A 16,022-nucleotide genomic window follows, 5' to 3' on the forward strand; every position below is an offset into this window, starting at 1 on the left:
ACTAGCTAAACAATGTTGGCGCCTTCTTAGTGACCCATCCTCTCTTTGGGCTAGAGTGATGAAGGCCCATTACTTCCCCAATTGCCCCTTTTTGGAAGCCAAAAAAAGAGGCAGGGCCTCTTGGGCGTGGAGTAGCCTTCTATCGGGTCGTAATCTGCTTATTCAGGGAACTCATTGGCAAATTATAGGAGGTTAGGATGTGAGAGTATGGGTTAACCGCTGGTTACCCTCAATTCCTTCGGGGCGTCCTTCTCCGCTTGGTGAGGTTATGGTGACTAGAAACCTTCGTGTTAGCTCTCTTATTTGTCCGCAAACTCGTGATTGGGATATTTCTTTTCTGCTCCGCAAACATCAAGGGGCAATTGAAGGTACGCCCATTGGAGATATCAGTAGAAGAGATAGATTGATTTGGGCTGCAACCAAAAAGGGTAAGTACACGGTAAAATCTGGGTATAAATGGGTGCAATCTAGGTGTCTGAGTGCGAGAGATCATCGCCTACCTTATGTTTGATCTATCCCGGAGAAGCTGTGGAATTGTATTTGGAAGATCGATGTTCCACCAAAGATCCGCCATTTTTTATGGAACTCTCTGCACAATATTCTGGCTACAAATGCGAATCTGTACAAGAGGCGGTCTTCCCCTTCCCCCACCTGTCCTATTTGCTTGTGCAATGATGAATCCGTTGAGCATTTGTTCCTCCTCTGTCCATGGGTTCAAGCTGTGTGGTTTGGTGAGGTTTTGGGTTATAAGATAAACATGCTGGCTATTAACTCTTGGATTAGTTGGTTGCAAGCTATTTTTAATCCTGATATTGGTAATCATTCTGAGTTGTTATGGACCCAAACAATGGTGGCTTACACTTGTTGGCATATTTGGAAGGCCAGGTGTGCTTTTGTGTTTAACAAGGTGCGAATCAACCCTTTAAATGTTGTTTTGGCCATCTCTAATGCAGTGGGGTCTTTCCTGGCTGTTTCCTGCGGCCCTGAGGTTAATCGAATTCGGGAGTGTGTCGGCCAAGTTCCAAGCCGCACCCCCTAGTGGTTTCCTCCTCCACCCCCTTTTACTAAAATAAATGTTGATGCCAGCTGGTGCAAGTTGTCGTGCTCAGGTTTTGTGGGAGTGGTTTTACGTGACGCTGAGGCACATTTTATAGCGGCTGCTCGTTACTGCATTCGGGCCCCTTGTGCTGCTGCTGCCGAAGCTTTGGCTTTGCTGCGTGGATGTGAACTGGGTGCAACTTTGGGTTTTTTTGAGGTTATTCTGGAATCTGACTCTTCCGAGGCGATTTCTTGCCTTTCAAATTCTTTAGAGAATGGCAGTTGGGAGGCTATTCCGACTTTAGCAAGAGTGAAGCTCTTGGGGGATGCCTTCCAGAACTGTCGCTGGTCTTGGGTCCCAAGATTAGCCAATATGGCGGCAGATGCTCTTACGTCGCATGATTGTGCGGAGCTGTGTGATGTTGTTTGGGTCGATAGGCCACCATCTTCGCTTGTTTTTGTGTTAAACAATGATGGTATTCCTTGTCCTCATTAGTTGTAGGTGGTAGTGTGGGGGGTGACACCTCAGCTTAGTTGTTGCGTCTCTGTATGTAACTCCTTTCACTGCCTTCCTTCTTTATCTTGTTGTTTGTTTGCCTCTTAGTAGGCTCTCTTGTTTCTTCGTTGGCCTCTGTGCCCTGGAATGAATTTTCCTTGCTCTTCAAAAAAAAAAAAAGTACTTATTGTGGGTGAACTGTAGAACGTTGATTCATTCATTCATTTCGTCATCCTTGTTCGGTTACAATTCATTTGCTTTGTTTTGATTCCTCCTTAAATTTACTGATGACTGAAACCTCATGAATTTCAACTAAAGAAAAGAAGAAACTGGATAGACCAAAATCGAGCTGTGTGCAATCTATAGTGACCAAAATCATATTATTGCCAAAGAACATTAATAACCAAATATTCAAAATCTTGTTAAATCTCAAACTGACCTGCTAGCATTGTGATGTTAGACCGAACTCGATAATCTAAGTTAATATTAAATCTTAGTCTAAAGAAACAAATTTGTTCAAGCAATTAAATCACAACAAAGACAACATATCAACTGATGCAATGCAATTGAAATTAGGAACAAAGAGTCTACAAACCTATAGACATAAACGATGATGAAGAAGCCATCCCAATCCTGTAACACATAAACTTTCTCCTCTCTTGCAGGTTCTCGATACTCAGCCAAATAATGGGTATTTGGTTCAATCAAGAGTAGTACTTGTGAGAGCAGTAGCCTGTGTTATATATATCAAAACAACTTGGTTGTCCTACTACAATCCTATAAGGAATTACTAATCCTTATCCAGGCATGAGTTCTAATCCGAGTAAATCATTGAGTTTTAGTCCTAAAACAATTAGAACAACTCTAGCATTGTATTCTTCTTCATACCAATTTGAAACACTTAGTGATCGTTTCAAGACTATAAGAATCACTCGTACTCTAACATGTGAAAGGCCCCTTCCAAAAAAAGGTCATAAGGAAGAGGCCAAGTACATAATGGTAAATATATTGAGGAGAAGAAAGGAGTGACTATTGAGTATTAAGCACAAGGTACAAGGTCACCCAAGTTTGTTTACCCTTACATGGGTTTAAGCAAGTTCAATAATTCCATAATAACTTTTATTAATTAGGTTCTTATGTTCACTTGGATTTCCTTGCCATTTCGTATTTCCTATTACAAGTGAACGAAATAAAGAATGATGAATTTAAATATTGTTAGAATATAATCTGGCAGGAGACAAGAACCGTATTAAAATTATTCTTAACACAAATTTACAAAACATGCACACTATGATCGATGTCAACTAATTAATTATCATTCTTGCCTTTATCATCTTATGACCCCTGAAAAATTACCATACCCAGTTCCCTATTCGATAAAGCTATTTGAACACATCTATGAACCAAATTGTAGATCACATCAAGAGAAGTATAACCCACTTGCTATTGTATTTGTGGTGTCATGATCTTCTATTACTGATGCAGTCCACAATAAGGTCGGTAAATATGGTTTATATAGTATTACTCCTTAATTATTATCCGTAACTACATGTTGTAACCTAATTCATAGTCTTGAAACATCCCTTGGGAGTGAAGAATAGAAGTAGAATCCCAGGAGTCTGAAGAGGCAGATTTGGCGTCAAACTCATTAGCCCACCACACCAAGCTGTCCTTGGAGACATTCATTTCTTTGAAACAATCAAATTCAGCCATTTGATCATGTTCTTGTTGTGCTGTGAAACCAACACATTTATTGTTATCGGTGTCACCAAATTCACCGTGGAAGCTTAAATTAACCTGGTGATGAGGATCATGACTCCCGACGCTGTTTGACTGCTCTACATTATCAGCTTTCGCCGCCACAATAGTTGAGTCCACTTGATTGCTTGTGGAGATGAAAGAATGATAGCGGGTGTCCGAGGATGACATGCCGTTCAAAGGATTCTCCAGCTCATCCATATTTTTTTTATTGCATAATTTTGCATATTCCTCTTGAATTAAGATAGACGCAGAAGTGGGCTGCACTTGCTCGTAGACATCATTGATATTGCCCTTTTGCCCTTGAGCTGGTTGAAGAGGAGTTGTGGGAGCATGGTGGTGCATCATAGGGTTATTATCATTCATGGAACGGAGGGTCTGGATCATCTTTTCTTGCAAAGGGTGCAACTTGGGCCACAGTGCAGGGTGGTTGTAGAAAGAAAAAGGGTTCTGAAGGCTTTGAAGCTGCATATGGAGTTGAAGTCTTTCAAGGGTCGAGCTGCTTAAGGCCTGTGCATCGTCGGCATCCTTGAGCTGATGATCCTGACTCTGATCAAAGGGAGATCGATTGATATTGGACTGTTTACGCATTCCGAGTAACTTCTTCTTCAATCGGGTGTTCCAGTAGTTCTTTATATCATTATCAGTTCTTCCAGGCAACTGGGCAGCAATAATAGACCACCTAAAAGTAAAGGATCGAATATCAACATATTAGACTCCAACAACAAGAAACTCAGAAAACCCTAGGATAGTGGATCAATGATTTATATTATTGAACTATTTGATGCGATATACCCTTGCTACCTTGGAGACTTGGAGTATAATCAATTAACGGGACAACATGTTGAAGTTAAATTTCTTGGGTGATATTAAATTTTACCTGCTACCAATACTTATATAGAGGCTACAGATGATGTTGTCTTCTTCTTCTGAGAATCCACCATGCTTGATGTTGGGCCTCAAGTAGTTGAGCCATCTCAGCCTGCAACTTTTTCCACATCTTTTGAGCCCTGCAAAAAGGTCAAATCAGATCAAGCTTTGAAATATGTGTACAACTTTCTAAACCAAAATCATAATATCCCTAAGAACAAATTATCATACAGATGAAATAGAGTGTGTCAACAATTGAGTCAGTTTTGTGTTCTTACCAATTTTCTGAGGAAGAGCAATCCAGTTGCCACCAGTACCATGCTCTTCAATATAGGCCTTAAGTCTAGCATCCTCTTCAGGTGACCATGGTCCCTTCTTGACATTGGCCTTGTCACAGCAAGGAGCTCGTCCCATCTCGATTGATCTTTTCTCTATTTTTTTTTTTTACTTTTCAGGATCTTCAAGGAGAGTGAGTACCAAAAGAATGCTGTCGAGATTGTTAGGAAAAATTGGGAAAGGAAGACAAAGATTTATAGGTAGGAAGAATGGATGATGTGATACTCATGAGGACAGAAAAGTCTTCTCATCCCTCTCCTCACTATTCAACCCAATTTTCTTCTCCAGGATTTGATCAAGGTCTCTCTCTCTCTCTTACTTTTTTGGATTAGTTCGATCATATATAATTAACAATGCATGCAACATGACAAAGTACGGCACAGATTTCTTCTTTTGCAATATTAAATCAAATTATTTTTTTGTTTTAGTAGTTTATTATTTGAATCTGATTAGTACAGGGTATTGGTCAGAAGAAGCCTCCATCCTCTTAGTTTGTAATTATTATTCTTTGAAAGGCTTTTTAGCCTAAATGATCCATGAGATATACATAACACATGGCTTTGGTCTTTGAAATTGAAAATCAATAGAAATGGTCCTTAAGATTGTCCACCATCCATTATTTTGGTCTTTCCGTTAAGTGTTCCGGAGTTCTTGGCCGGAAGTTTGAGCAATTTTCAAAACTTCGTAACTTGATCGTTTCTTAACCAAATTCGAAAAAGGTACCATTCTCTTTGTCTCGTCGAGAAGTATGATTTTTGTTTTTGAATCACTTGATTTCGTTGAGTATTGAAGAAGTTATCAATATTTAAAATTTACCCAGTTTTCGATGAGTTTTCTAGTTTTCTCGGATCAGTCATCTTTCAAACTATTTTCCGGCTATCGCCGGCAACAATTGGGCTTCCAAATAGGTATAATCTTGTTCTACACTTTCCTATCTTCATTTTGTTATATTATGGGTCAAATTTGGTTAAGAAACGATCAAGTTACGAAGTTTTGAAAATTGCTCAAATCATAGTTCTTGACTGAAAAATGGCTCGAAAGTGGCTGTTTTGAAATGTTCCATTCTTAAGCCACCCGAGAACCTATATACAGTCCTGTTTCTATATATTGGTTCTTTTTTTTTTTTTTTTTTGGTTGTCTACCAGCCATGTTAGAGAGAGAGAATAGAACCTATTCAAACAACACATTTGTTGTTTGGATACCTTAATAAAAAATAAATTACCGTTACCATTTAATTTGAACGTTAAAATATAATACAATAGCATCCAACTATTATATACTACCTTAACAGTATAATCGAAGTCCAACGTCCACGCTGTAAAAAACAACCTTGGTATGGTAATATTAAATATAACGCTAAGATAATTATGCAACTTTAAAATGTAAATTTAAACGATTACAGTGTAACCTAAGGCCCACATCATAAAGAGCAACATTGGTATAGTAATACCAACGTTATTTGGTGTAACTAAATACGATGCTAAGATAATTATGTAACCTTAGAGTGTAAATTTGAACGATTACGGTGTAACCTTACCTTAGACCTGGTGTGCTGACATCATGGTGTAACATGATTACAATGTTGTGTAAGTTCATAATGTTCACTAGCAATAAAATACATATACTGTAATATTACATAAATGGTGTAATACTAAACGTTAATTTTGTAATTCAATCACATTGAAGTACAAAAACCTATCTTGACAATGTAACAAAACATCCATAATGTAACTAGTAACTATCAACCTTGTTATAGTAATAACCATATCATTCTTCGTTATTAACTTGAACCTTATCATTTTAATCTTGAAGTGTAATTTTGAACCATCATAGTGTGTCTTGAATGGTACCAATACTTTTTTTAAGAAGGTACCGTAGAATTGGTAGTGAATAGGAAAACGCTGCCTGCAATTTTTTCAATTTAATCTGACAGAATATAAAGTTATAAAGGTAATTGAGGTATTAAGCCCCATAATCACTGTGACTGAGCCGACTATTATGACCTCAATTGAGTGTAACTTTAAAGAAACGATACCATGTTTTTTATTGGATGTTTCTTCTGAGGTGTCCAGGGTTTGTTGGATTACTATTCAGCACACATATCTTCCTTTGCAATATCAAATGGTAGATTCAGATATTTCTTGTAATAAAAAACTTCTTCAACCAAAACTGCGTGATAAACTCATAAATTTGTTTAAACTCTCTTTCTGTTCTATAACCAACAATATATATGGACTGTGAGGCTTGTAACTTAAGTGGTTAACAATATTTATTCTTGCATGTTCTGTGCTCAAATTTCTCTCTCAATATCACTTGTATAAAATGAAAAAATAAATAAATTCCAATAATGCAGGGAAACTAAGGCCATAACTCCGATACCATAATAAAACATATATATCTAATTTTGTGAGTAGCCACAAGAACTGTGGTCTAATAATATTTCTCTTCGGCTACTTAAAAGTTGCAAGTAAGAGATCTCTGGTTGGACTCAGATGGATCATAAATGACAAGTCCAATACCTAATTATAATGACTAACTTGGTGTACAACTTAGCCCAAATCCCCACCCTTTTATAGTACATCAGGGTTTTTAAGGAAAATAAAATAAAAACTGAGTATAAAATGCAAAAGGAATAGTTCATTTTATTGGTGTGTGTAATTCCTACACTATTTTTGGCCTGCCAAAATATATCTGCTATTCATGTTCTATTTTCTGAACTATATCCAATTTGTCTATGTACGTATGATATTCTTTTTGTGAGCAAATGCTTTCAATGAATTTGAGAATACTGTACTATTATTTATGCATTACTGTTGCTATATATCTGGTTCTCACTGGATTTGCTAACAAATTGAAGATGCACTAGCAGGTGGAAGGTTCTAGAAAAAATTACTATGCATATATCTCTCCGCATCAATCTGTATCATAGTGATTAATTGAAGGGTTGAATTTGTATTCATGTCTATCTTTTACATGTTTCACAATTTTAGGCATTTCAAACTAGCTGGGTACCACACAGTAATCATAACAAACTGATTGGATTTAAAACTCTTGCCAAGGAAATTAAGCAGTTGCATTTTCAGAGTGACAAAGAAAGCTCTAGCGCATGATTCTCTCTGCCCCTTGACTTATAAGTGACAATTAGGGGTTTTCATACAGTTGGTGTTGGAAAGTCCATGCCCTTAGACTAAAAATATATGCAATATTAATTATATATATTCTGAAGGCAATTACATGTGTCATCTCCACCCAAACCTTACACGCATATGCACAACTGTACTGGCAAAAAGAAGAACTATTTGAACTCAACAAGGAAGAACTAATTGTGCCCAGTTGACCATACATAAATCCTACTTTTACAAATGGAAAATTACAAATAAGAGGAAAAAGTTTTCTTATAGCATTGATCAAGTGAAACATTAAGCTTGTCTATTTATTGCTTTTCATATTAGTTTTCACTGTAAGCCTTAAGATATGGAGAAAGTTGAGATTCCACCCTAAAACCAATTGGAAATATGCGGAGTAGCTCAACCCTTATAAGCCCTTGCAAGGTTTTTCCTTTTACCAATGTGGGAGTCTTTTACCTTCGCTTCCTTACACGCCCGCTCACGTATGGGGAATTTTCTAGCAAAACATGTGGACAACACAAACTAAGTAATGTGGAGCACATGTGGACCAACCTACTCAGGTACCATGAAGAAAGTTGGGTTCCACCATAAATCAATTGACAATATAAGGAGTAACCTAACCTCTTATAAGTGCCTTACAAGGTTTTTCTTTCATTGATGTGGAAATCTTTTATCTTCACATCCTCACAAGATACTTGTTGAATAGAAGCTGTACGATTTATATTAAAGAACAAGAGAAAAGGTACTGTTACATTAAAAATAGAAGACAATACATGAAAAACTAAAAAAAGGGGTAGGGATTTCAACTCCTTTTAAAATAAACTCCACTGATTGACCTTTGCTACATACTTTAATGTGTTAATGACTTTTGTTAATCACGTTTGAGAAAGAGGGAGGTCAAGAACCCCAACCACGTAGAAATAACAAGAGGAAACTATCAAATTCACAAAAGCAGTCCCTCAAAATATTAATTTCCTAATCACCAAATTGATGGACGCGGATTTCTTTGAGAGAAAGAAAACAAGCTTCTGCTTGTCTTTCTCCAGACTTTAGAATCTTTGCAATTTTATCCTCTAGCAAAAACGAAAGAATTAAATGAGAAATATAATTTAACATTAGAATTAAAGGTTGCATTTCATCATCAAGAAGACCAACCCTTCATTAAGCTATTGTAATCGAGCTGGTAAAGGTGGTCCTAATAACAGGATAAACATGGACTCGCTATGCTTAAATACATATATAATATGGTATGATTGGTTGGTGCTATCTAGCTTGCTAGGTATAGTCGCTACCACTAGCTAGCTCCTTTTATTTCTGTAAAGATATTCTGAAATGAATTTGACTAGTTAGATTGACCTAAAAGTATTGTCCAGGATGGCGTGTTAATGGGAAGAGCTACCTTAACTTTTAGCACTCTTTGTGATCCTCATGCTCAATATGAGAGGGAAAAAAACGTAAATACAATATCGAGCAGGAGTTTGGTAAACACAATTGTACATCTTGAAGCGTGCAAAGCCAGCCTCTTTTCTCTCCACTCCATATGGCGGAAAAAACCTTTACATTCCCATTTTTTCTATCTACAGGCGCAAGAACGAGAGCATAACCTAATCTCCGAATTCAATCGGCTCTAACAGAGTAACAAATATGCATACAACGCTCATCCACACATATGAATAGACTTTTGTTTGGGCAATGAAGACACTCTAATTAGGGTTCAGTTACCAATGTTCATGGTGTCCCACAGATTTTTCCCCCATGTTTCGTGAAATAAATATATAGAAATTCAAGCTTATTCCTAATTTTTTAAGAAGAAACTAGGTTTTAAATCCTTGCCAGCACTAATGTTCGTTAACTCAAATCTTATTTATTTTCAGTTTTTGAGCAAAGTAGTTTGACCTTTTTCACCTCATATTTTTATAATAACTATTGTACATGTCAACAATTTTTATTTGGTATTTAAGAAAAGTACTTATTCATTCCCTATTTTAGAGATTGCCCGTTGAAAAATTGTTTATGGTAGCTTTTTATAAATCTTGAACGAATTATTCCTAACTAACCAACAAGATTATCTCATTTCAATTTTTTTTTAAACAAGATTCATTCCCTATTTTATTGCCTATGGACCCATGGTACATATATCAAGCTTGTACCCACATTTACTATCTCATGACTTATGTACCCATATATATTATTAAGGTAAAATTGGATAAATGGTTCATGTGGTCATATGGTATTTAGAAGGTAGTTACTGTGGTAAAAAAATTCGGATTTAAGCCCTTAAAGTGAAGCATGTTAGGATTTATGCCCCAAAATTAAAACTTTGGTTTTTCCTCTGTTAGTGTGAGGCTAAAACAGTCATTTCATTAATCAGCTCAGTGTTCATAAATAAAACCCTCACTCATACACATTCCCGATTCTGAAGCAAAGAAATCACAAATAAATTTTTTCGATTGAAATCAGAACCGTTTGGTTCGTGTATGAATAGTTACATCGAAGACTAAGAGAAGATTGAATGGAGACGTTGCACCAAAATATTTAGGTATTGTTGCAATCTTGATAACCTGCAACACCCAAAAAGGGAAAAAAAATTAAGTGACCAAAATTTAAAAAACACAAATGGACAACATCTTCGTGGGTTGGGAAATGGTGGTTTGTGAAGAACATCTTCGTGGGCTGGGAAATGGTGGTTCAGAAACCTCAATTGGTTAGAGGAGATGTCTATGGGTTAGGGCAAAAAGAGTGGAAGAAGGAGTAGCTTACATAGTTCCATTTGAGCTGGGGAATCGAATCGACCATTGGGAAGATGAAAGTATTGTGTTTGGTTCTGGTTATGGTTATGGGTTCGGTAGGTTGCAGAGATAGAAGGAAGAAATTAAGAGGGAAGAAATGGAGAGGGTAGAGAGAGAGCAAGGGTATGTGTTTGGTTCTGGTTCTGAAATGACAATTTTAGCCTCATACGTGAGGGTCAGGTGCATGCTAGTAACAAAAAAAGGACGAAAATTTTAGTTTTAGGCATAAATCTTAATAGACTTCACCACAAGGGTTTAAATCCAATTTTTTTTACCACAGGGGCTATCTTCCGAATATCATATAACCACAGGGACCATTTATCCAATTTAGCCATATTATTAATGATACACCTTTTTTTTTTTTTTGATAAATGTGACATAATGTATTGATAAGGAAAATAAGGATTATAACAAAATGAGCAATCAGGGCTCCGATGAACAGTCTTCAAATAATACATCTAAAATAAAATCTGAAGGTTCTCCAAACCAAAGACTGGTACTAGTGGACACGAGGCTGAAACGGGCAAGTCGGTGGGCAACTTCGTTTGCTTGGCATCTGATATGGGTAAAACTAACTCCAGTAATCCCCTTAGCAATCTTTCTGCAGTCCTCGACAATGAGACCAATCGAGGAGAGGTCCAGTGAGGAAGTGCAAAGAACTTAGGTGATCTGGAGTGAATCGCTCTCAATAATAATATTTTGACAACCCCTGGAAGACGCTAAAGCTAGGCCTTCCATAACCGCTCAAGTTTCAGCAAAGAGGGGAGAGGGCACATAAGGAAAGGACTTTGAAAGACTTGCCAAAAAATTGCATGTTGAGTCGCGTATGACCACCCTCATACCTCAAATAAGGCAATGAGCATCACAATTAGATCAAACCTGTGATTGTCTAGGATCGGCATAAGAGACAACGTTTACTCGCCAACTGAGCGAGAACAGTTGTCACTGGGAAGGCGGCCCAAGATCAAGAAACTCCACACGCAAGCAGCGATCCCGGATGATATGGATGCCAATTTCGCCCTCGCTGCCGCAAAACACGCACCAAGAATCCGAGGTAATGCAGCGTTTACCTAAGTTGACCTTGGACGGAATGATATCCATTTATAGGCGCCACACATTCATTCGGAATTTCGAATGGATTTTAGCTCCCTAGACCTTCTTCCAGAGTGGAGAAAATTATGGCTCCCCTGAAGAAGAGACACGGTTTGCCCGCCTCGTAGTCAAGTCGAGTGCGACATGGTAAGCACTTTTAACCGAGAATAATCCTTTCCTGTCAAAATGCCAAATAAGCCTATCTTCCAAAAAACGATGACTAATGGGGAGTGAGAGGATGGGGTTAGCCTTAAACTCTAAGAATAGACTCATTATGACATCAGATCTCTAACATTTCCTTTATGCATCAATGAGTTCACTGACAAAGAGGTAGTTGTAGTCTGGGGGTCTAGAGGAGAAGATGAGAAAGGATAATAGAAATGGGAGCCATCTATCCTCCTAGACTTTGACCCTAGTGCCAGAGCCAATTCTCCATCTCGAGCCCTTGTGACCACCTCACAGCTTGAGTAGAGACTTCTCCAAACAAATGAGTCGCTGGGTTTAACCGATGCTTCAAGAAAAGTGGAGAAAGGAAAGTACATGGCGTGAAAGACCTGGGTCACCAAAGAGTCAGGCTCTGTTTGGAGCTTCCAAGCTTGTTTAGCCAGCAAGTCGAGATTGAAAGTATGGAGGTTACTAAAGCCAAGGCCTCCCTCACTCTTTGGAAGGTAGAGCTTGTCCCAAGCTAACCAATGAATCTTTTTACCCTCTTCTGAGCTACTTCACCAGAAGCGGGTGACTAATTGCTTTAACTCGTACCAGAAATATTTTGGCAAAAGGAAATAGCTCATAGCCTGCGCAACCACTTTGATGAGGATCTCACATCTCTCGAGCTTAAAAGCTTCCCTTTCTAATTCTGAAGCCTCTTCCAGAGACATTCTTTGATAAAATTGAAGCATTTTCTTTCCCACGATCATTGGAAGTCCCAGGTATTTGTCATGGTGTGCGACTTGAGTCACCCCAAGATAGGAGGCCAAAGCATCCTGCACGTTTTGCTTCACATTTTGGCTAAAAGAAACTTCACTCTTCTGTAGGTTGACCATTTGGCCCGAGACCAGTTCATACTGGTGGAGGATAAGCTTTATTTGGTTGCACGCCTCAACGGTTACTCTCGTCAAAAGGAAACTGGCGTCCGTAAATAAGAGATGGTTGATACAGGAAGCACCGGAGAAAATTGAAATTCCTTGGATGAGGCCGTCACGTTCCTTCTTTGCAATTAGCGGCGAGAAACCTTTGGCACAAAGGAGAAAGAGGTAGGGTGATAGTGGGTCTCCCTATCATAAACCCTTCGACGGGTGGAGGTACCCCATTGGCACACCATTGACTAAAAATGCATATGAAACTATTGAGATACATGTCATAATCAACTCAGTCCATTCTCTGCAAAAGTTAAGCCTCAACAAGACGTTTCTCAGGTATTCCCATTCGATTCGATCATAAGCCTTGCTCATGTCGAGTTTTAATGATAAAAACCCCTTTTTTCCCCTATGCCTCTTGAACATAAAGTGAGACAACTCAGTAGCAAGCATAATATTGTATGAGATTTGACTGCCCAAAATGAAAGCGCTCTGTTGATGAGAGATGATATGCTGAAGAATTAGCTTGAGGCGATTTGCAATTGCCTTGGAGGCAATTTTGTTAAAATGTTACAAAGGATTATGGGTCAGAGTTGGGACATGTCCTTCGGGGTCTTGACCTTGGGAATAAGGGTGATGTAAGTGAAGTTTACCTTCTTTAGGAGGTTACCCAAATTAAGAAATGAAAGGATTGCTGCTAATACATCTTCACCCACAATGCTCCAAAAAATTTGGAAGAATATGGGAGGGAGACCATCGAGACCAGGGGATGTTGAAGGTTGCATCTGCAATACAGCCATTTTAATGTCTTCTACATCAAATTCCCGCCTCAGTGAGGTATTCATGTCCTTAGTCACCTTCATATTGATCGCATCCAAAATTTCCCCGTCAGTTGAAAGGTGAGTGAAGGAGAAGATATTTGAAAAATAATCGGTAACAACCCTTTCAATACCCGCTTCATCTTCATACCATTCACCGTCGTGTCCTTTCAGTCCGACTATTCGGTTTTTTCTCCGGCGAGCCGATGCCCTTCGGTGGAAGAAGTTCGTGTTACAGTCTCCATCTCTCATCTAGCTTGTCTTGGATCGTTGTTTCCAATAGGTTTCCTTTTGGCCTAGGATAATGTCAAGTTGTTAAGCCAGTACCTGTCTTTTTTCAAGGGCAAAGACCGAGAAAGGTTTACCATCAATGGATCGGAGTTTTGATCGGACCTGGGATATTTCAATTTCCCAAGCTTTGAAAGTTGTCCGATTCCAAGCAAGGAAGGTCGTTAAAGTAGCTTTAATCTTCTTCATCACTTGAAACATGGGGTATCTGGTTGCTCTGTGAGCCCAAGCTGAGCGGATTACATCCGCACAATCCGTGTGGTGAGTTCAAAACTCCTCAAAATGAAAGGAATGTGGTTGGGAGCGGCGAGGGCTCGCTCGATTCTTAGTGGAGAGATCAATTGAAACATGATCCGAATTGTAAAGATCCAGGTGACGGACCACAAAGTTTGGAAAGAGATCCTTCCATGAATCTGTGGCCAGAAAACGGTCTAGTCTTTCCTTGATGCCCCCGCTTCTAGAGGTCACCCATGTAAACGGGTTTCCAAGAAATCCTAGATCCCGGAGCTTGCAATAGCACACCGCCTCAAGAAACTCCAACATTTAGTTAATGGGGCTAGCGGCGCCACCCATCTTCTTGCCCGAGTGAAGAAGTTCGTTAAAGTCTCCACCTACCACCCACGGGATGGAACTTGCGGATGAAATTTGGCACATGAGGTTCCAAGACTGACTTTTGTTTGCCTGACTAGGATTACCGCAGAACCCTGTGAATCTCCAGTGATTCGAATCCCCAATTCCTCATATTTCAGCATCAATGTGTGACTGGGAGCTAGAAAGGACACAAATATTGCACTCCTCTTTCCAAAGTAAACAAAGACAGCCAGATTGACCCAAAGCATCGACACAAAACATCTCATCGAACCCAAGTTAGATTTTGAGGAATTATAGAGAGTTAGCAGAACTCTTGGTTTCACTAAGGAACACCAAGGTGGGATCTTCCAACCGCACCAAATTTTGTAACGCTTAAACTCGTCAGGGGTTTCCAAGCCCCTGACAGTTCCAAATTAGGAGATTCATGGCTTTTGGCAGGGACGAGGCACGCTCGCCACCGCCGATTCAGATTTGCTCTTACTAGCCTCATTATTTCTGTCTAGAAGCCCAGCCTTAACCACATCCTTGAACTCCTTAGAAGGGCTAATGATCACCTCCGAGAAAGTACCTTCACTCAGGTCACCGATCACTGTCAAGAAACTTCTCTTCCATCGCTGACCTTCTCTCTTTTTTCTTTTAGACTTGGACTTAATTGAACGACCTTTGGAGTTAGAGAGTTGAAGGACCTGGCTGACATTGACCTTAGGCTTTTTAGATACTTGGCCTGGAGAGTGGTCACCTGGAGGCTTTAAATTACTGCTATTTATGAAATCATACTTACATGGGTACATTCTTTGTTGTTAAATTGAGAATGTATCCATGTAAAGTTTATTTGAAGAAATTTATCATGTAATAAAGAATAATATTTATTATTGTTATTATTATATTTGATGCACAAAATCAAATTGACTTTGGAACAACGTAAAGCATCAAGGTGTAGGTTGCTCCGGTTACGTAATGCGGGTAATATGTAAATAGATAGAGATAGGGAAGTAAAGACAAGATATACGTGGTTCATAAGTTGAGCTACATCCACGAGGGTAGATGAGTTCTCATTATTATAGTGAAGAGTTAACATAGTACAAAGGTTGAAGCATAATCATCATTAGTAAGTTCTAAAAATGGGTTAAGGGAAATAATGTGATTAGGGATTAATGGTAGAAGATTGATCTCCTTTCGTAGTTGAGAAGAGTCACACGCTTTCGTCTACGGTCGATGTGAGACTGTAGGAGTTTTATTTTATTTTTGACACATGTTGTGCTGTGATTGGCCTCCTTGTTAGAGAGAAACACTTATACTTTGGCAGGGGTGCCTTAACACGAATCCTTCAATCTGTCTCTGAAGGTATAAAGTTAACTAGTGCTCAATAGTTTTGGAATTTGTGAAGTATGATACAGACATTATTATTAGGGGTGTGATATCCACACACCCCTTTTTACTTCTTACACACCCTTTTAATTTTCGATCGTCGAATCGGATGAATTAAGAAAGATCAAATAACATAAATCAACAAGGGGTGTATGAGAAGTAAAAATGGGTGTGTGGATAGCACACCCCTATTATTATTGTTTTTGGGTTTGAAAAATCTACCAAACATTTTATGGTACATTAATTTTCTGTTCATTTGATGAATGCACCCATGATCATATATATGTATACAATATGTTTCATATTTTTGTATGTACATATCTATTTTATGGTTAAACATGATTTTCTCTATTGATTTTGAATTTTTATCTTTT

General features: G+C 38.5%; 1 protein-coding gene across 1 annotated transcript; it reads right to left on the reverse strand.

Annotated features, from left to right (window-relative positions):
- Positions 1-2,792: 2,792 nt before the first annotated feature.
- LOC126596122 (transcription factor MYB36-like) lies at positions 2,793-4,728 on the reverse strand. Its single transcript, XM_050262602.1, has 3 exons — positions 4,441-4,728; positions 4,173-4,302; positions 2,793-3,974 (listed from the first exon to the last, which is right to left on the reverse strand). The coding sequence occupies exons 1-3, from the start codon at positions 4,574-4,576 to the stop codon at positions 3,080-3,082; spliced, it is 1,161 nt and encodes a 386-aa protein (XP_050118559.1). The 5' UTR covers positions 4,577-4,728; the 3' UTR covers positions 2,793-3,079.
- Between the last annotated feature and the right edge of the window lie 11,294 nt (positions 4,729-16,022).

This window comes from Malus sylvestris, chromosome 13, assembly GCF_916048215.2.
Source record: "Malus sylvestris chromosome 13, drMalSylv7.2, whole genome shotgun sequence".
In the NCBI taxonomy this organism is placed as follows: Eukaryota; Viridiplantae; Streptophyta; class Magnoliopsida; order Rosales; family Rosaceae; genus Malus; species Malus sylvestris.